We start from the raw sequence: 19,981 nt of genomic DNA, 5'->3' as shown, positions 1-19,981 counted from the left end.
ACCCCCAATCTCATGTGCTTTAACTTTGCACGCTAATCTCTTATGCGGGACCTTATCGAAAGCCTTCTGAAAGTCCAAATACACCACATCCACTGGTTCTCCCTTATCTATTCTACCAGTTACATCCTCAAAACATTCCAGTAGATTAGTCAAGCATGATTTACCTTTTGTAAATCCATGTTGACTTTGTCCGATCCTGTCACTGTTTTCCAAGTGCTCTGCTGTTACATCTTTTATAATGGACTCTAGCATTTTCCCCACAACCGATGTCAGACTTACCAGTCTATAATTCCCCGTTTTCTCTCTACCACCTTTTTTGACTTGATATACTCAGTTATTTTGCTTTCTTCGCCTCCCCCCACAGCACACACCCTCCCCTGAGATGACAAGCAAGTAACCTGCTCCAAGTGCCCCTCTACACCTGCCTGTTAAGGAGTGTGTCAGTCTGGCGTACATAGAAATGGAAGAAAATACAAGTTACAACGCGGAAACAGGCCATTCGGCCCAAGCAGTCCACGCGAGCAAATAGTTCTAATCACATTTACCCGCCCTGTTCCCACGTCCCTTCAACCCCTTTTCCTTCATCCGCCTCTCCAATCTAATCTCCAATGTTGACCCAGTTGCCGCCTCAACCACTAACCCCGGGAGTGAATCCCACAGCCTCACAACTTTCTGTGCGAAGATGTTTCGCCTGCCCTCTCTCCTAAATCTCATACATTTAAATCTTGTATCTGTGACCTCTCGTTCTTGACCCCTCGATTTCTGGAAACAGTCTTCCCTGTTCCATCCTTTGATAATTTAAAAACTTCTCTTAGGTCAGCCCACTAACCTGCGTTGTTCTAATGGAAAAAGACCCAACTTTCTGGAGAATGTTAGCTATGAGGAAAGATTGGATAGGCTGGGGCTGTTTTCTTTGGAACAGAGGAGGCTGGGGGAGATTTAATTGAGTTGTATAAAATTATGAGGGGCCTCGATAGAGTGGATAGGAAGGACCTATTACCCTTAACAGAGAGATCAATAACTAGGGGGCACAGATTTAAAGTAATTGGTAGAAGGATTAGAGGGGAGTTGAGAACATTTTTTCACCCATAGGGTGGTGGGGGTCTGGAACTCACTGCCTGAAAGGGTGGTAGAGGCAGAAACCCTCATCACATTTAAAAAGTACTTGGATATGCACTTGAAGTGCCGTAACCTACAGGGCTACGGACCAAGAGCTGGACAGTGGGATTAGGCTGGATCGCTCTTTGTCGGCCGGCACAGACACGATGGGCCGAATGGCCTCCTTCTGTGCTGTAAATTTCTATGATTCCTTCGGATTTGCATTCCCTCGGAGTGAACCTGCTCAGCCTGGCTCGCTCTCACTTTCTCCTCACTTACCCTGTGCCCAATGGCCTTGGCATCTTCGAGCCTGCTGCAGCACACTGGGGCTGCCACAGCTGGCATCAAAACCAGTCCTTTATACCGAGCTCGCCACACAAATGGCCTGCATTAATGACCAATTTCCAATATTTCATCGGACAGCAGTCACAGATTGCCATCTGACCGTTACCATTCCACACTCACAACCGACTGCAGGAAACTAACAGTGAATTTGGATTTTTCCACTCATTCAAACTGTTGCGCGCTGTTTCTCTCTCTTAGGCAGTCCCTCGGAACCGAGGGTGACTTGCTTCCACACTAAAAATGAGTTCTCAGGTGACCGATGAGTCCAATGCGGGACCGACAGTCTCTGTCACAGGTGGGGCAGACAGCGCTAAGTTATAACCCCTAAACCCCCCACCCACCCCATGCACAGTCAGCCAATGGCCTGTCAGCGATACCAGCCTCCCTCCGAGGGAGAATCTGATAGTTCAGGATGTTCACAGACAAGAAAAACCCTTTGGTATTTATTTTGTGTTGCTGATGTTAAATAAAAAAAACACAATGGCTTGTTCTCAGAGAAAGACCCAATTCCAGGGTTGACTTCAGCCACTTGCTCCCCTGTTCAAGAGACACAACAATGCATTTAATTTAACTTTTCCCCGCCTGAAAGAAATGATCTGCCCGGGTTCAGATTCCTGTAGTGTTCATATCATCCTCAGGGAGAAACCATTGAATGGTATCACAGCGCTAAGCTACGAGATATTTAATACTTCACTGAACTATGTACAAACGAGCTAAAGAGAAACAGCTGGAAAAAAAACATCAACAACAACTACAGACATTTGCCAACTTCCAGCCACCCAGCTCATGGAGAAAAAAAACCCTCTCTCAAGCTGTGAAATACCTGATTCCATTCCTGTCGCTGCTTCTGGCTTTCTCTCTCCCTCGTCTCTCACTCCCGGGCTGGTTTTATGTTTCTTGTTGCAAGGGGTGGAGGGGGGGAAGAAGCCGGTGTGTGCTGCTGTCAGTGCGTGTGGGATTAATAAGTCACAGAGTGCGTGTTTACAGAGCGGTGTGCAAACAGGTAAAGCCCAGGGCCGGCTCCATGCAGGAGGGCAGTGCTCGCAGAGTGGCTGAGGGGGGGACGGAGGCTTACAGCTGGGGAAGGTGAAGTCTGGTACCGGTCAGTGCTGCCCCGCCTCGCCCCGGCACAAAGTCTCTCTCCCCACACACACACACAACACATAATCATTTACTGCTCCGCAAGAGATAAGGCCTGTTATCTAAACATAGACAGCACATGCACCTTTGAGCCAGTGGTTAGCATGGGCAGGGTTTTTTATTACACTTTCTTTGGTGCAAACTTCACGCTATTTATCCCAGCATCAATACAGCACTAATAAATATTTATGTCGATTAATAATTTAAATAGAAGACTTCAATGGCTTGTTAATAGAGAAGGATCCAATTCGAGGTTTCAGTCAGTCGCTTTGCACTGCCATCCAAAAAAGAAAGGCTTGCATTTCTATAGCGCCTTTCATGACCACTGCACGTCCCAAAGCGCTTTACAGCCAATGAAGTACTTTTTGAAGTGTAGTCACTGTTGTAATGTAGGAAACGTGGCAGCCAATTTGCACACAGCAAGCTCCCACAAACAACAATGTGATAATGACCAGATAATATTGGGCCAGAACTTCGGGTCCCCACGGGTGAGTACGCGTTGGGTACTCACGCATAGGCCCAACGAAAGTGGCGGTTTCGTGCATGCGCGGGAAACCGGAACTTCCGTTCCCTTAAAGGAAGGGGTTCACGGGTCGAACACGTGCGCTGGAGAGGCAGCGCGTTCACCTGGAACTTCAGGTTTTTTCCCGTTTTTTCCGGGAGGGTAAGTCTCCAGCAGCTACGCTTATAAAAAGCAGTCGCAAGGCCTGCTTTTAACAAGATAAGTGGTGAATTAAGTAAAATAAAAACATTTTTTCCACAGGTTTATTATTTTTAAATACTTTAAAGAAAGGTAAGTTTATTTTTAGCCCTGTTAGAAACTGTAATTAATTTTTCAAAAATTTAAATTATTGTTTAAAATAGTTATTTTATGTAATTTATAGTTATTTAAAAAATGTGATAAAAAAAAATTATTTGAAGTTTTAGTGATGTTTTGGGCTGAATTGTATTCATAGATTTGACAGCTCTTCCTGTCAAATCTATGAATACAGATTCCCTGCTACCATTGGCTCTCCATGGCCCACATGATCCCAGGGGACGCTTCGAACTAACTGCGCCCCTGGGATACACGAGCACTGCGCGCCGGCTGTTGGAGCAGGCCCGGGATCGGAATCCCACACAGGCCCACAGCTCAACGGCCGGCGCGCTGGGTAAGTGCAGGTCGGGGGCTTGCACCCGCGGGAAGCCTCCGACCCGAATTTCTGATAATCTGTTTTAGTGATGTTGGTTGAGGGATAAATATTGGCCCCAGGACACTGGGGAGAACTCCCCTGCTCTTCTTCAAAATCGTGGTCATGGGATCTTTTACATCCACCTGAGAGAGCAGACGGGGCCTCGGTTTAACGTCTCATCTGAAATATATTTAATATTACATCTCCCCCCAGTAGGACCAAGAGCTGGAAAGTGGGATTAGGCTGGATCGCTCTTTTCAGCCGGCACAGACACGATGGGTCGAAAGGAAGGGCTGACTCTCGCCATCTATGTTACAGGTTGGTCCTGCCAACGCAAGTGGGTACGCCAATGCCGACTCTTTTAGTTGAAGGTGGGGTGTGGGGGGGTACAACCCTGGAGCCCTCTGGATAGAAGTCCTCATCCCTGATACTTGAGCACGTAATCCAAGCCAACACTCCCAGTGCAGTACTGAGGAAGTTCTGCACTGTCGGAGGGGCGGTACTGAGGGAGCGGCCGTACTGAGGGAGCACCGCACTGTCGGGGGGGCAGTACTGAGGGAGTGCCGCACTGTCGGAGGGGCAGTACTGAGGGAGTGCCGTGCTGTCGGAGGGGCAGTGCTGAGGGAGCACTGCACTGTCGGAGGGGCAGTACTGAGGGAGTGCCGCACTGTCAGAGGGGCAGTACTGAGGGAGTGCCTCACTGTCGGAGGGGCAGTGCTGAGGGAATGCCGCACTGTGGGAGGGGCAGTACTGAGGGAGCGCTGCACTGTCGGAGGGGAAGTACTGAGGGAGTGCTGCACTGTCAGAGGTGCCGTCTTTCGGATGCGACGTTGAACCGAGGCCCCGTCTGCTCTCTCCGGTGGATGTAAAAGATCCCATGGCACTATTTCAAAGAAGAGCAGGGGAGTTCTCCCTGGTGTACCAGCTTCCTTATAGTTGCATTTTGCTTCTGGAAATGCCAACCCAAAAATAGGGATTCGCTTTTCAAACTTTGAATCTAGTTTTTATTTTCTCTCTCTGCTCACATAATCATCGCAGAGGAAATGGTGTAAAGGAACTACCTGGATACTGCTCTGAAGAGAGTTGAAATAAATCCAGCCTTGTCTTCTAATACTTGAAGTTATTTGACACCCACTGGTTTACACAATAACACAGAGATATGCATTGAAATGACCGGTAAAAAGAGGAGCAAAATCTGGGTTAATCCGAACTACACTGGAACTAACTAAAAAAAATGAACTTTCTTTTTGACTAAAACAAACGGAAATTGTCACATTTTGGACACGACACGTGTATTGACTGTAAAAGATTAAGGGGTGATTTAATCGAGGTGATTAAAGGAGTTGATCGGGTAGATAGAGAGAAACTATTTCCTCTGGTGGGGGGAGTCCAGAACAAGCGGGCAGAACCTTAAAATTAGAGCCAGGCCGTTCAGGGGTGATGTCAGGAAGCACTTCTTCACACAAAGGGTGGTGGAAATCTGGAACTCTTCCCCCAAAAAGCTGTTGAGGCTGGAGGGGTCAATTGAAAATTTCAAAACTGAGATTGATAGTTTTTGTTCAGTAAGAGTATCGGGTTACGGAACCGAGGCAGGTAGATGGAGTTGAGGTACAGATCAACCAGGATCTAACTGAATGCGGGACAGGCTCGAGGGGCTGAATGGCCTCCTCCTGTTCCTATGTGAACATTAATTGCCTCTTGTGGTTTCTGTTGTTCCATTTTCTCTGATGTCATCTGAAAAATGCCAAGGGTCTCTCCACTTGTGGTACAGTCCTTGGTTTTCAACAGGGGATGAGGACAATGTCCTGGACCACATATCCACAGCATAACTAAGACCGCCTATTTCCACCTCCATAGCATCACCCGTCTCCGTCCTTGCCTTAGCTCATCCACTGCTGAAACCCTCAGCCATGCCTTTGTTACCTCTAGACTTGACTATTCCAATGCACTCCTGGCTAGCCTCCCACGTTCTACCCTACACAAACTTGAGGTCATCCAAAACTCGGCTGCCTGTGTCCTAACTCACACCAAGTCCTGTTCACCCATCACCCTGTGCTCGCTGACCTACATTGGCTCCCGGTTAAGCAACGCCTTGATTTCAAAATTCTCAAACTTGTTTTCAAACCCCTCCATGGCCTCACCCCTTCCTATCTCTGTAATCTCCTCCAGCCACCCCCCCCCCACCCCCGAGATATCTGCGCTCCTCTAATTCTGCCGCCTTGAGCATCCCTGATTATAATTGTTCAACCATTGGCGGCCGTGCCTTCTGTTGCCTGGGCCCTAAGCTCTGGAATTCCCTCCCTAAACCTTTCCACCTCTCCACCTCCCTCTCTCCTTTAAGATGCTTCTTAAAACCTACCTCTTTGACCAAGCTTTGTGGTCACCTGTCCTAATATCTCTTTATGTGGCTTGGTGTCAAATTTTGTCTGATAATCGCTCCTGTGCAGCGCCTTGGATGTTTTACTACGTTAAAGGTGCTATATAAATGCAAGTTGTTGTTGTTGTTGAGTAACATATTCACGGGAGGGCTCTGCACTATTGTTGGCCTCAGGGAGCGTGCAGGGTGCCAGATCTCCACAGTATCCCCAGTGAAACCTGGCGGGGGACAAGGCCTCTGGCCGAGATACAGTCCATGGAAGGGAAAGTCCGGAGAGAGGTATGACGGGTGGCCAACCCACTATCACCAGCTTTACACTATTGCCAAAAGATAATAACCCCCGGTGAGTGTCAACAACCATAGAGGGCCATCACAGCCAGGTTCAAGCATCCTCGCCCATCAGACACACTGACTCATGTGGACCACTGGATAGCGATCTCAAGCCGAGTCCTTGGCTGATTGCCCAAGGGCACCGAAAGTAAGGTCGTACCCCAACCACCGCTCCAGTTGACATCAGAAAGAAAGAAATTGCATTTCTATAGCGCCTTTCACAACCTCCGGACGTCCCAACGCGCTTTACAGCCAATTAACACTTTCAAAGTGTAGTCACTGTTGTAATGTGGGAAATGCGGCAGCCAATTTGTGCACAGCAAGCTCCCACAAACAGCAATGTGATAATGACCAGATACTCTGTTTTTTAGTGATGTTGATTGAGGGATAAATATTGGCCCAGGAGAACTCCCTTGCTCTTCTTTGAAATATTGTCATGGGATCTTTCATGTCTACCTGAGAGGGCAGACGGGGCCACGGTTTAACACCTCATTCAAAAGACATCACCTCCGACAGTGCAGCGCTCCCTCAGTACTGGCACTGGGAGTGTCAGCCTAGATTTGTGTCTTCAAGTCTCTGGACTGGGACTAGGGACCCACAACCTTCTGACTCCAAGGAGCAAGAGTGCTAACCATTGAGCTACTCCTGGTAGCCTGACACAGACCACAGATCAAACCTGCAAACCCTCCTGGTCTGAAATAACAACAGAAAACACTGGAAACACTCAGCAGGTCAGGCAGCATCCGTGGAGAGAGAAACAGAGTTAACGTTTCAGGTCTGGGACCCTTCATCAGAACTGGAAAAAGCTGGAGATGTAACAGATATTAAGCAGGTGCAGAGAGGGGGGGTGCGGAGAGGGGAGGAAGGAATTGAAGGAACATACTGTACTTATGTAAGAGACAGGAAAGATAAAATGTTGCAAATGGGAATGGCAAAATAATACAGCATGAAAAATGAGGGCAAGGGTTATAGTTTGAAATTGTTGAACTCGATGTTGAGTCCGGAAGGCTGTAAAGTGCCTAATCGAAAGATGAGGTGCTGTTCCTCGAGCTTACGTTGAGCTTCATTGGAACAATGTAATAGGCCGAGGACAGAGAGATCAGAGTGGGAGTGAAGTGGAGAATTAAAGTGACAGGTGACCGGAAGCTCAGGGTCACCTTTACGGACTGAACGGAGGTGTTCCGCAAAGCAGTCGCCCAATCTGCGTTTGGTCTCCCCAATGTAGAGGAGACCGCACCGTGAGCAGCGAATACAGTATACTAGATTGCGAGAAGTACAAGTAAATCGCTGTTTCACCTGGAAGGGGTGTTTGGGGCCTGGACAGTGGGAAGGGAGGAGGTAAAAGGGCATCTGTTGCATCTCCTGTATGGCTCCGATCGGCACAGGGCCCCCATGCTTTTATTTACCAAACCACGGCAAGCTCTGCAGTGACGTGTGTTGATGTGTAGTGATGCAAGTGGGACGTCTAGAGATCATTTCACAGCTCAAATGTGTTAAATAACTGCAACGAACGTAAAGAGGACCAGCTGAAGTTAATTATCAATGAATGTTCTGCACTCTGCAACGTGTTCCAAAATGCGTTTCAAAGTGAACCTTTAAAGCAAATGAAATGTGACGGTGTTAATGATGCGTTACAAAGAGCCTTCAATCACCTGACACCTGCAGGGCGAGTGATTTAAGGTGACTCCTGAATGGGGGCACCCACATTCTTTCCATAGTATAGATGTGTCGCGCAAGTGAAGTACCACTGATCTGGGCAATAGAATCGTAGAAGTTTACAGCGCAGGAGGAGGCGGCCATTCGGCCCATCGTGTCTTCTTGGGGAGGTCATCTGAAGTTCAGAAAAACCAGAAGGAAATGATTGGATTGTAATCTCCTTTTGCGTGCTTTGATTTCTGATTGTTCCGTGGTGATTTGTTGGTATTTTTTTTTCCATACAAAGTATGAGGTGATGGGTTGCATTAAGTGCAAGACTTTTTATATTTTTTAACAGATTTTCCGTGACATTGTTCACAGTGAGTCGGTTAATAAATACATCTATCTATCTATATATAAAAGGATAGTTCTGTCTGTCTGTCCGGGCATCACTCAAAAGTTATAGAGCGTACCTACACATATGTTATATCAAAAGAAAGCTTATGATTAGGGGAGTCTACTAGGCATCTTTACTTTTTGGTCAGACAAAAATTGTTCGGACAGTAGACAAAAAACGTTCAAAAAATGGAAAAAAATCCGCTCATTAGCGGTTGACCAATCCTACCGCTCATTAGCGTTGAGTGACGTGATGGTTGACCAATCCTACAGTTCAGTGACCTGATGGTTGACCAATCAGTGCGTCATGGGGGGCGTTTCATGTTGTTTGTGGGCGGGGCCTAATCCTTCAAACTGCCGTTACTGAGGTGAGTGGCGGCCATTACAGACCGGCCGGGCCTGAAGCTTAAAAAATTTATCTCTCTCTCTCTCTCCTTCCCCCCCTCTCTCTCTCTCTCTCTCCTTCCCTCCCTCTCTCTCTCTCTCTCTCCTTCCCCCTCTCTCTCTTGCCATGAGTGCGGGACCGGGAAAACCGGGGCTTTCACACGAGCCGTCCCCGACCGATATCGGACACGGGAGTCCGGAGCAAAAGGCGTTCCACTGCCGCCCGGCCAACCGGGTCCAAAGGCCCGCCGCGTTAACCATGAGGAACCCCGGGCTCGCTTCGGAGCGATGGGCACCCGGACTCCCGGTGTCGGATATGCTCCGTTCTGGTACCGTGGTGAGTCGGAGGGAGAGGAGAGGGAGAGAGAGGGGAGGGAGGGAGAGAGAGAGAGGGAGAGAGAGTGGGGAGGGAGGGGGAGAGAGAGAGGGGCAGGGAGAGGGAGGGAGGGGGGAGAGAGAGAGGGGCAGGGAGAGAGAGGGGCAGGGAGAGAGAGAGGGGAGAGACAGGGGCAGGGAGAGAGAGGGGGCGGGAGAGAGAGGGGGAGGGAGAGAGAGAGGGTGAGGGAACTTCCCGCCGACCTCACAAAATGGCGGCCGCCCTTCTTCACCCGCAGTCTATCTCTCTCTCTCCCCCCAGTCTCTCTTTCTCTCTCCCCCCCAATCTCTCTCTTCTCCCCCCATTCTCTCTCTCTCTCTCTTCCCCCCAGTCTCTCTCTCCCCCCCAGTCTCTCTCTCTCTCTCTCCCCCCCAGTTGCTCTCTCCCCCCCAGTCTCTCTCTCCCCCCCAGTCTCTCTCTCCCCCCATCTCTCTCTTCTCCCCCCAGTCTCTCTCTCGATCCCCGGGCTTCTCCCCCCCCCCCCCCAGTCTCTCTCTCTCGCTCCTTCCCACACAGACAGACAGACAGACAAACTCATTTATATATATAAAAATTATTTCTACTTTTTTCATAACACCATGCCCTCAAAAAACCCTCGGCACCGCCAAGCACTCCAGCTAGTTGCTTTATAAAGGGGTCCGGGTATTATTCTGCTGCTCAGACAATGCTGATCACAGAGAGCCGCATAGTCTAGCGGCTCCAAGTGAACACGGCCCTGGGCTCACTCAATGTTTTAGTTGTTTTGGTGACTGCCAGTTTCAAGCTGCGGCTCCGCAGCACCCAGCTCTTCTGTAAAATGGTTTTCCATCTGTGTTGACATCTGGAGCTGAAAGGAAAGTGTACTCGAAGCAGCACTTTGAATACACTAGCAGTAAATTCCCCATCATGATTTGCAATCCCGGGTCCAAACCAGGCTGGTTTTACGCTGTCAAGGATTATGTGCAAATCAAATTTAAAGGGATGGGTACAATTAAAGGGTTGCGGGGGGAGGGGTGTCACAACTGGGGGATGAAAATTAAGAAAGCTTCTGGAGCGCATTAAAGAGGCATCAGATCCCATCAGCAACCTTTCCCATGGCTAGAAGGCCAAGGGATTCAGAAGAAAGACTTGCATTTCCATAGCGCCTTTCACAGCCTCAGGACATCCCAAAACACTTTACAGCCAATGAGGAACTTTTTGAAGTGTAGTCACTGTTGTAATGTAGGAAACGCAGCAGCCAAAATGCACACAGCAAGCTCCCACAAACAGCAACGTGATAATGACCAGATAATCTGTTTTAGTGATGTTGATTGAGGGATGAATATTGGCCCAGGACACCGGGGAGAACTCCCCTGCTCTTCTTCAAATTAGTGCCATGGTATCTTTTACATCCACCCGTGAGGGCAGACGGGGCCTCGGTTTAACATCTCATCTGAAAGAAGACACCCTCAGCACTGCACTGGAGTGTTTGCCTAGATTTTGTGCTCAATATCATGAGGGGTCTGGACAGAGTAGATAGAGGGAAACTGTATCCATTGGCGGAAGGGCCAAGAACCAGAGGACACAGATTTAAGGTGACTGGCAGAAGCACCAAAGGCGGCATTAGGAAAAACTTTTTTACGTCGCGAGTGGTTATGATCTGGAATGCACTGATGAAAGGGTGATGGAGGCAGATTTAATCATAGCTTTCAAAAGGGAATTGGATAAGTACCTGAAGGAAAACATTTTGCAGGGCTACAGGGAAAGGGACTAGCTGAAAGCTCTTGCAGCGAGCCAGGCACGGGTTAGACGGGCCAAATGGCCTCCTTCTGTGCTGTAACCATGCTATGATTCGATGTCCCTGGAGTGGGATTTGAACCCACAATAATTCTGACTCAGAGGCGCGAGCGATACCCACTGAGCCACTGCTGACACATGGCCACCAGGGTGAAAGGAAAGGGACCCCTAGGCTCAGGCCTGACTCTGTAGATAAATGACGGGGCAGACCAGCACTGGGCCTCCTCTTTGACCACTGCTGAAGTTGAGTCCATGGGCTCGATTTTCCACGCTCTGAGGAGGCGGGTTTGGAGGCAGGAGTGGTGGGATAATTGCAGAATCGGGGGCAGGAACCCATCCCGCCCCCAACCTGCCTCCATGCCAATGTCCCAGGAGGAGGGTACTCGACCTGAGCTGGGAGCTGCCTCCCCGAGGCGGGAAGGGGATTAGTGCCAATTAACTGTTTGTTAACAGGCAGTTTTTTGCCTAATCCCTATTTTTAGCCCTGAAGTATGGGCTGTCCAACGACTCCGAACCACGCTAAGTTAGCGAGGTGGACCGTGGGTCTGCAGGGGTTGGAGGGGTCAAGATGTCCGGTGTGCAGGTGAGTGATGGGTGCATGTGTGCAGAGGTAAGTGTGTGAGGTAAGTGTAAAGTGTTTTAATAAGTTTTACTTACCTTTACTTTCTCCTGCAGGCTTCCTTCCTTCAGTTCTCAGGAGTCCCTCAGTTCACCGGCACAGAAAGCAGGATGGCCGCTGAACTGTCAAAAGTTGCAGCCTCTGCTTTCTGGTCTGGAGAGTTCTCTAACTGAGTCTGAATAGAAGGACTCAAGTTAGAAGACAGATTGTCAGTGTTTGACAGCTTCACAGAGCTGTCAAACGCTGATTTTTCATCTGTCAAAAGCTCTTGACAGATGAAATGTCAATCGCTGACGTCACCAGTAACCAGGTGTCCCTTAATTGGCCTGCTGAGCCCGCTGGGCAGGCTTGTCAAGGTCAATCAAGGGAAAAATAGCGTGGGTTGGCTACAAGTCGATGTAGGCGGGACTACAACCCAAAAAGTGTGAGTCTCGCCTCCAAAAGCTCCCCATTGACAAAATCCAGCCCAATGTCTTCAAGGAGGAGGGGGGTGAGGAGGAGGGGGGGGCGAATAGAAAATGCCACATGACTGAATGGCAGTGTTTCAGGACACTCCCGCTGCTGAACCCATGGAACAAAAAGGCCATCTCGTTGCTGCTTGTATACTCTGGGTGCGAACTGCGGCTCAGTGGGAAGCACTCTTGCCTCTGAGTCAGACAGTCATGAATTCAAGTCTGCAAATTATTAAATTATATTAACAAAAAATATATTGCCTGCTGGTTTTTCTGACCATGAGGAGGAGCCAGGGATCTGCAAACAGGGGCAACAGAGAGGGTAGATAAAGAGAAACTATTTCCGCTGGTTGGGGAGTCTAGGACTAAGGGTCAAAGGCCTAGAAATTCAGTTAAGGCCCACCAGCAGGCTAACGCCCAAAAGTTAGCGCTGCGCGCGGAGCCAGTTGCGCCCACCAGATATTCACTTTTAGCGCCCCAAGTCGGAACCGGGCGCTGTTCCAGGGTGTGCCCGCCTCCGCTTGGGGCGCTGAAAGTGAATTTCAGCGCTCCAGCTGCCGCTGCGCCACCCGATGTGGTGCGGCAGGCTGGGGTACTGCAGGCCTCCTCCTTCTCTTAAGGAGGAGCTGCCTGCAGCCGTGAGATCGCCGCTGGATTCTGCCGGCAAATGAGGACGGCACCACGGAGAAGTGCCGGGCTCGCGGGAATCAGCCACCAATGCTGCGGGGGGGGTGGTGTAGGAGGCCGGGGAGGGAGGTGCGGGCAGGCGGCCGCCGAAAAAGTGGCCGGCCGCACCTCCACCTTAAAGCGCCCCAGTTGCGCAGCAGTACGGCCCCGTTTTTCCAGCGCTGTTTGCGGCCGCTGCAGAAGAGGCGGCCGCAACTAAATATGGGGTTTGGGCCGGAAGCGGGGCAGAACCGGGGCACTGCGCACACCGATGACGTCATCGGTGTCGGCGCAGCGCTACCGGCTACCGCCACCATTACCGCAGCGCTGAATATCAGCGCACCCTCTTACACTGGCGCAGAAACCCTCTTTGGGTGAAAAGTGGGCGCAAAGCCTACTGAATTTCTAGGCCATAGTCTAAATGTTAGAGCCAGACCTTTCAGGAGTGAAATTAGGAAACGCTTCTACACACAAAGGGTGGTAGACATTTGGAATGCTCTTCTGCAAACGGCAATTGATTCTAGATCAATAGTTAATTTTAAATCTGAGATTGATAGCTTTCTGTTAAGGGATCTGGAGCAAAGGCGGGTATATGGAGTTAGGTCACAGATCAGCCATGATCTCATTGAATGGCGGAACAGGCTCGAGGGGCTGAATGGCCTCCTCCTGTCCCTATGTTCCTAAACAGTGACCAATCTATAGAGAAACACTTGCCCTCTGGATGTGCCTCTTCACAGCGCAGCATTAGCAGCAGAATAATACGTTGTGCATTACATGATATAATGCTCCTGTCCATATAAGGCAACTCATCCTATCTGGGTATGGTGACGTTACGGGACTAATAATCCAGAGAACGTGTGTTCAAATCCCACCTCGGCAGTGTGAGAATTTGAATTCAGTTAAAAAATTCGGGGAATACAATCGGCCGGTCTCAGTAAACGTGACCACGAAGCTGTCGGATTGTCGTTAAAAAGCCGACTGGTTCACTGACAGCCCTTTAGGGGAAGGAAACCGACCGCCCTTCCTCAACCTGGGCCTATAGGTGACTCCAGACCCGCACCAACGCGGCTGGCTCTTAACTGCCCTCTGGAGTGGCCCAGCGAGCCACTCGGTTGAAGAAGGCCCACCACCACCCATCTTCTCAAAGGGCAACTGGGGATGGGCAATACACGCCGGCCTTGCCCACATCCCCAGAATGAATAAGGAAAAAAACAGTTTACTGGGAGAAGATAAAAGTTGGTGGATGATGCTGACTGTGACTTGGACTAATGGGATGAACATTTCTCTCTGTAACTTTGACTAACTCATCAGCACTTGTTATTTTATTGAATGCACTACTAATAGTTCAGGCTCAGTTTGCTTTTAAAGGATTTAATGAAAGCAGGGCATCATTAAAATAAAGAGATGATATTGATCAGATATTTCCTTCTCGAGGTCAAGAGGTTAGTCCCAATAGCACCCACAGAAGGTCATGTAATAACTTTGAAACCCTGTATCATTTCAATATTTATGTCGACAGAATCAGCTTATGGGTCTAAGGTCGCACCTTGCTGTTAGTCATTAGTTTGTTGGTGTCTACTTGGCATTCTCGAGCCTCTTGGGACACTTTACTAGGTTGAAGGCGCTATATAAATGCAAGTTGTTGTTGTTGTAGTTAATGGTTAATTAGCCCGACCTGATTCAGTGATTGGAGCGATGTGACTGCCACCTTATTACTACAGTGTGACGGAGCAGGAATGAGGGCTACACTGAGAAAGTGAAACAATGTTCGTTGATGCGCGTCTTTAGAAATTCAATATTATCGCCTTTAAAGATTCGTGCTTTCTCGGGATTTAAACACCAACAAGTTGCTACAGTACAGAATTATAAATCCTTGTGAGGCACCCTTTCTACACCAGCCTTTCTTTTTGCATCTCCCGCACCCCCCGGCCGAAACAGTATTCCTTCTCGAGTGTGACTGTTCTGTTCCCATTAAACATCGTTTGGCCGGCCTGAATACTGCCTCAGAAACAATCATTAACTGCCGGGGCAGCCGTTCCTTAGTAACGCCACGGTGTGAAGTGGTTAATGTGGGAAAACTGCAGATGATCCCCGCCTGGTACCGAAGGACACCGGTTAATTGCTGCCAGGCTCTGGCACCTCTGGCCAGGGCACGATCGCACATACCAGCACCACCCCTGCGATTAATGCAAGATATCAGCAACGACCCCGTGGTTGAAATGAAATAAACTTGACACAGTTTATTGCACTTTAATTAATTATCTTCATCAATCCAGCAGCGTAATTGCCTTTTCCTCGCGCGTAGTCCTGTAATTAAATTCTGAGCAACTAAGGCCATAACTAAAGCAGTTAACATTTTCTAATTTATTTTTTCCACATTACTGAATGTGACCAGCCGGACACTGATTGTACTCTGCCCTGTGATGGAGTACCCCAATTAGTGATGACGGGACTCCGGCCTGTGCTTTGCTGTTGAGTCACGCCGCTGCCTCCACTTGGAAAATTCGCCTTGGCGGAGTGAGCCCAGCTGTTAGACCTATAAATGCAAGTCTGTCTTTCTTTCTTTTCTCCTTTGCAGAAAGAACTACATAGAATGTACAACAAGCCATTCGGCCCAACTGCTCTACTCCATTCAGGGCGCTATATAAATGCAAGTTGTTGCCCAATTTTAAGTGGTGAGATTTTTAGGCTGACTGTAATCTACATTTTTTTTTCAGTTTAATGTAAGGATTTGCCCCAGGTTCTGATGGAGCTCAGATTGGGGAAACAGTACAAGTACAAAGAAAGACTTCCATTTCTCCAGCGCCTTTCACGACCACTGGACGTCCCAAAGTGCTTTACAGCCAATGAAGTAGTTTTGAAGTGTAGTCACTGTTGTAATGTAGGAAAACACAGCAGCCAATTTGTGCACAGCAAGATCCCACAAACAGCAATGTGATAATGACCAGATAATCCGTTTTTAGTGATGTTGATTGAGGAATAAATATTAGCCCCAGGCCACCGGGGATAACTCCCCTGCTCTTCTTCGAAATAGTGACCATGTGATCTTTTACGTCCACAGGGCAGACGGGGCCTCGGTTTAATGTCTCATCAGAAAGACGGCACCTCCGACAGTGCAGCGCTCCCTCAGCACTGCACTGGGAGCGGCAGCCTAGATTTTGTGCTCAAGTCTCTGGAGTGGGGACTGGAACCCACGCCCTTCTGACTCTAGAGATGAGAGAGAGGGCTGCCCACTGAGACACGGCTTTACACAATGCCCTGGGTTCCAGGCGCACATTCTCAGTGCTGACCTCCGTCAATCAGTAAGCCTGGGATCCAAGTCGTGTTTCCATCTCTGATTGGACGTATTCCTGGAGGTTTCATCACATGACCTCCTGCCTCTAACCGCCACACCCCCCCCTCCCCCCCCCCATTGGTCGCCCCGCCTTCCCACGGCCAATCGGAAAATAAAGACTCTTTGTTACTGGCTTGGATGACTCTTGACTCTCAGTCAAACAGCTTGTTTCCCCAGCTCCAACGTTTCCATAACAAATAAGCAAAGGTTTTCAAAGAAAACGAAGAATAACGCCATTATTTTTATTGCCCCAATGATTTATCTCCCGGGAGTTGCTGGCGGCAGTGTCCTGGAGGTTAACCTTCCATTCCTGGAGCCTCCGGGGCAGTCCTGGATTTGGCAACCCTTGGATCCAGTTGCTGGTCTGTGTTGGTAATGGAGATAATGATAGAAACCTTCATGTTCAGAACCCTCCAAGGGATATGGGGACCGGGCGGGAAAGTGGAGTTGAGGTCAAAGATCAGCCATGATCTTATTAAATGACGGAGCAGGCTCGAGGGGCCGAATGGCCAACTCCTGCTCCTATTTCTTATGTTCTTAAGCACGCTCGCCCAAAAGTGTCTGCAATTCAGTTATTTAGAACAACATTGTTTCTTAAATATTAACTAACTGATCAAACAATAAAACCCACACCAAACAATCAATCCTTGATCAACCAATCTGAAACTCTGCCTCCTGTTCCTGTGTCTAACAGCATGGCTACTATGGAAACATACGTAGAGACCCAATGAGAATATGGATCAGGGCGGTCATTCCCCACTATCAATCAGGTAAGATCGCTTCCCAATTACGTACCCAACACCTTCTATTGTCATTAATGAAAACAACACTTTCACTTGGAGACAGCAATAACTGCACCACTATCAGGAAGAAACAGGCCAATGCTGCCCAACTGGTCCATGTCGGTGTTTATGCTCCACACGAGCCTCCTCCTAACCCTCTTCATCTAACCCCATTCTTCTATTCCTTTCTCCCTCATGTGGTTATCCAGTTTCCCCTTAAATGCATCTCTGCTATTCACCTAAATTACTCCCTGTGGTAGCGAGTTCCACATTCTAACCATTCTCTGGGTAAAGAAGTTTCTCCTGAATTCCCTTTGGAATTTATTGGTGACTATCTTATATTTATGGCCCCCCGCAAGTGGAAACATCTTCTCTATGCCTACCCTATCAAACCCTTTCATAATTTTAAAGACCTCTATCGGGTCACCCCTCAACCTCTTTTCTAGAGGAAAGAGCCCCAGCCTGTTCAGTCTTTCCTGATAGGCATAACCTCTCAGTTCTGGTATCATCTTTTTTGCACCTTCTCCAGTGCCACTATATCCTTTTTGTAATATGGAGACCAGAACTGTTCACAGTACTCCAAGTGTGATTTAACCAAGGTTCGATACAAGTTTAAATGAACTTCACTACTTTTCAATTCTATCCCTCTAGAAATGAACCTCAGTGCTTGGTTTGATTTTTTATGGCCTTATTCACCTGTGTCGCTAATTTTAAAGATTAGATTCTGAAGATATGAAATCTATGGGGGCAATTTTGCGGGGGGGTCAGCAGGCATGATCGGTGGTGGGTCGAGTGGGAAAAAAACATTTTTGACAGCGGGTCGGGACCCCACTGTCAACCCACCGCCACACGCCTTTCCCAAATGTCGGGTCTGCCAGCGCTAAGCAGACCCGACACGCAGCGGCAGGGGAGGCAATTGAAATCATTAGCGGCTTGTTTACAGCCACTTAACAATGCTTTTTTCCCAGCTTTTTGATTTTGACAGGTCGCCCACCAGTTTCCCGCTGTGCCTAGGTCTTGTCAGTGAAGCTGAGGCAGGAGGTCATTGGCCATTGATTCAGCTGATGAATTGACAGCTTCAAATGTCAAATCAAAGCTCCCAGCTGAATCAGATATCTTCCCTTAGCCATTAGATTCTCTAAACTGCATTTCCACTACAGATTCAGGATGCTGCAAGTCTTTACACAAGACTACATGCAGCCTGACCTCATTACCTCTCTCACCATTGACAAATCACTTCTGTTATCTCGACTTCACCTGCCATCTATTCCATCAGCATTGGCGCACTTTATACTCTCTCACCTTGGTCCTCAGAATCTGACCACGATCAGCACCAACACCAGCAGCACCAGGCACACCAGCAGCACCAACAACACCACCAACCTTCTCCGCAATCACCTGATGCTGCACAGGACAGAGGGCATCAGCACCGGAGCACATTGCTGCCCGGGAGGCCAGGGATGGCCTCACCATGGCCAGATTTACTTACTTTAATTGATGCTGTACTCTCTGGCTGCCACATGATGTGCCAAGTTGGCATCACCCCATGCCAACACCATAAAGCATCCCTCCAATGCCCAAGCCATTACTTTCTCACTCATCGCCATTGTGAGGGGTACTGTTATGTCTCACCATTCACTGCAACTCACTAAGCCACTTCCAAAGGTGCACACGAATCTGTCCAAGAACACAAATTGTTGAAAATAAAGGTTTCAATGTTTGACACCACATTAACAGAAACTTCACATGAACATTGGCTGAAACACACAAGTGCCTACCCTTGTGTGTTGTTAGTGGGTATGATTGCACTAGGATGAGGGTGAGTGTGAGGGGTGGCTAGTGAGATGGGGAAGTGATAATGTAGATAGAGAGGAGTGGGTGGAGGTGCAAGGTAAGTTGGTGTGAGTAAGGATGTGCAGGAGTATGGTAGGGAAGGCAGAGTGATGGGGATGTGATGAGTGGCACAGCAGGATGAGGTTGAGTGTGGCTTTGCAGTAACGTTTCGTGATCTACTGAGATCATTGAAAGGTTTGTGCCACTGCAGCCAGGCCCTCCTGATGACATCCCTGCTTGTGCCCTCCTGTGCAATGTGCAACCAGGCTGCGTTGGTCACCTGGGGAGGTGTCTTCCGCCCATTGGAAGGGAAGAGAGGCTCCCTGCATGTGGAGGGAGTCATCGGAGAGCCTGGGTGCAGCCGTGCACCTCTGTGCAGTTCTTGTCAGTGTTTGCTGCACCTCAATGCTGTAGAACACTGACAGCACAAATGTCAAAATCAATTAGCGCATGGTCCCTTTAAGGAAACCGGCTGATGATGTGTCATCAAATGATGTCATCAGACCCGCTTCCTTCAATTGGCCGGGAAATGCGCTGGGCGGAGCTTAACAAGCCTACTTGGGGGAAAATCATTTTGGACAGCGGGCTGGAGCCAGCAGTGAGGCTGTGACCCGCCACCGACCCGCCGAGGTTGGTAAAATCCAGTCCTATGTCTTATTTCTGTTTATTATAGAATCGCTCTGTGTCAGGAGCTCAGGAATTTCCCCGAAAGCCCATGGCCAACATTGATACTCCCTATCTCTGTAATCTCCTCCAGCCCCACAACCCCCTGAGATATCTGCGCTCCTCTAATTCTGGCCTCTTGAGCATCCCTGATTTTAATCGCTCCACCATTGGCGGCCGTGCCTTCTGTTGCCTGGGCCCTAAGCTCTGGAATTCCCTCTCTAAACCTTTCCGCCTCTCTTTCCTCCTTTAAGGCGCTCTTTAAAACCTCCCTCTTTGATCAAGCTTTTGGTCACCTGCCCTAATTTCTCCTTATGTGGCTCATGTAGTGTATGTACCTTTAAGGGGAGAACTACTTTTTACAGCTCCTGTATACTGTAGTACCGGCAGTGACCACACCTGTATATAACCCTGAGTAGGGATCTGTACAGTTAGTTTTAGAGTAACCCTCATCCAGTAAACACCTGTTGATTGTTCTCTGCAGTCTCTTGTCTAGTTATTGAAGGACATACAACATCAAGATACATGGATTTAACATTGGCGATGAGCAGATTCGAACCTACCTGCAACTCTGCAGAAGAAGGCCGATTCCAGAAGCACAGGCGTCGACCATCCAACGGAGAC

At 48.8% G+C, this 19,981-nt stretch overlaps 1 protein-coding gene across 1 annotated transcript in view; it reads right to left on the bottom strand.

Moving 5' to 3' along the window:
- The window catches only part of prrt1b (proline rich transmembrane protein 1B), a 25,523-nt gene extending 22,889 nt beyond the window's left edge, over positions 1-2,634 (bottom strand). Inside the window, exon 1 of the mRNA XM_085965331.1 lies at positions 2,267-2,634. Coding sequence (XP_085821457.1) covers positions 2,267-2,276 — 10 coding nt within the window. The 5' untranslated portion in view covers positions 2,277-2,634. The remainder of the gene's footprint in view (positions 1-2,266) is intronic.
- Positions 2,635-19,981: the final 17,347 nt, after the last annotated feature.

Source organism: Somniosus microcephalus, chromosome 23 (genome assembly GCF_052327205.1).
Source record: "Somniosus microcephalus isolate GS21.2 chromosome 23, FLI_Smic_1.0, whole genome shotgun sequence".
NCBI classification, from domain to species: Eukaryota; Metazoa; Chordata; class Chondrichthyes; order Squaliformes; family Somniosidae; genus Somniosus; species Somniosus microcephalus.
Note: the sequence above shows the minus strand (reverse complement) of the source record. Positions and strands in the feature narration are given on the sequence as shown.